The 758-nt window shown below is 40.0% G+C and overlaps 1 protein-coding gene across 1 annotated transcript in view; it reads right to left on the bottom strand.

Annotated features, from left to right (window-relative positions):
* The window catches only part of LOC106532298 (poly [ADP-ribose] polymerase 14), a gene marked incomplete in the record, with an annotated part of 20,296 nt that extends 19,731 nt beyond the window's left edge, over positions 1-565 (bottom strand). The window contains 1 exon segment of the mRNA XM_014028325.1: positions 154-565. Within this exon segment, the coding sequence (XP_013883779.1) occupies positions 154-328 (175 nt within the window).
* Between the last annotated feature and the right edge of the window lie 193 nt (positions 566-758).

Genomic DNA, 758 nt, shown 5'->3' with positions numbered 1-758 from the left:
TAGTAGATCAAGAGGCAAAACATAAATAAACTAACAATCCAAACTGAATACATTAATAAAGATGGTTTAGTTCTTGTAAGGACATAGTTTCACTTTCACCACGACAGGACATTAGAAAACACATGTAAAGAAAAAAAAACAAGTCTGTCTGACCTTCTCTCTCTTTAAAAACAATGCTGTAAACTTTCTCCTCCACCTCCGTCACAGGGCTGCACTCTCCTCCACCTGATTTGCGGCGGATCTGGAAATAATTTTCTATCCTCCTCCTCTGCTCTTCGTTCAGGCTGGGACCCTGGAAGAAGACGGGGAACCCGTCCGGACCGTCCATGCTGGAGGTCTGAATCTTTCAATCACGACAGGACTTGTCAGGAGCAGGGTTGTTCAGGTCTGACTGGGTAAAATCCTGCAGCCTTCCTGTGGAACAGGCTGCTCAGGGGCGTCCTCTGGTGGTCATCTGCGAACACTTGACGTCAGCAGAAAGGTGTCCCGTGGTTTAGTGTAAGGGGCAGAGAATTTGAAAGAAATAATAACTAAGTAAAAGAAAAACACTTTAACAGAGAATGAGGTTGGTAAAAAAAAAAAAAAAATAGGCTACCTAAGTAAAAGTCCTAAAACTGCTCACAATAATGGGAAAAAGTAAAAGTATATTTCATACACAAAGAAATGATGTGTCAAATCAACTTAACCAAACTGGTTTCAAAAAAACCAACTTTATTTTTTAGAATGCATAAACAACTCTTGCATATTTAAATATGCAA

This window comes from Austrofundulus limnaeus, unplaced genomic scaffold (assembly GCF_001266775.1).
Source record: "Austrofundulus limnaeus strain Quisiro unplaced genomic scaffold, Austrofundulus_limnaeus-1.0 Scaffold746, whole genome shotgun sequence".
NCBI classification, from domain to species: Eukaryota; Metazoa; Chordata; class Actinopteri; order Cyprinodontiformes; family Rivulidae; genus Austrofundulus; species Austrofundulus limnaeus.
Note: the sequence above shows the minus strand (reverse complement) of the source record. Positions and strands in the feature narration are given on the sequence as shown.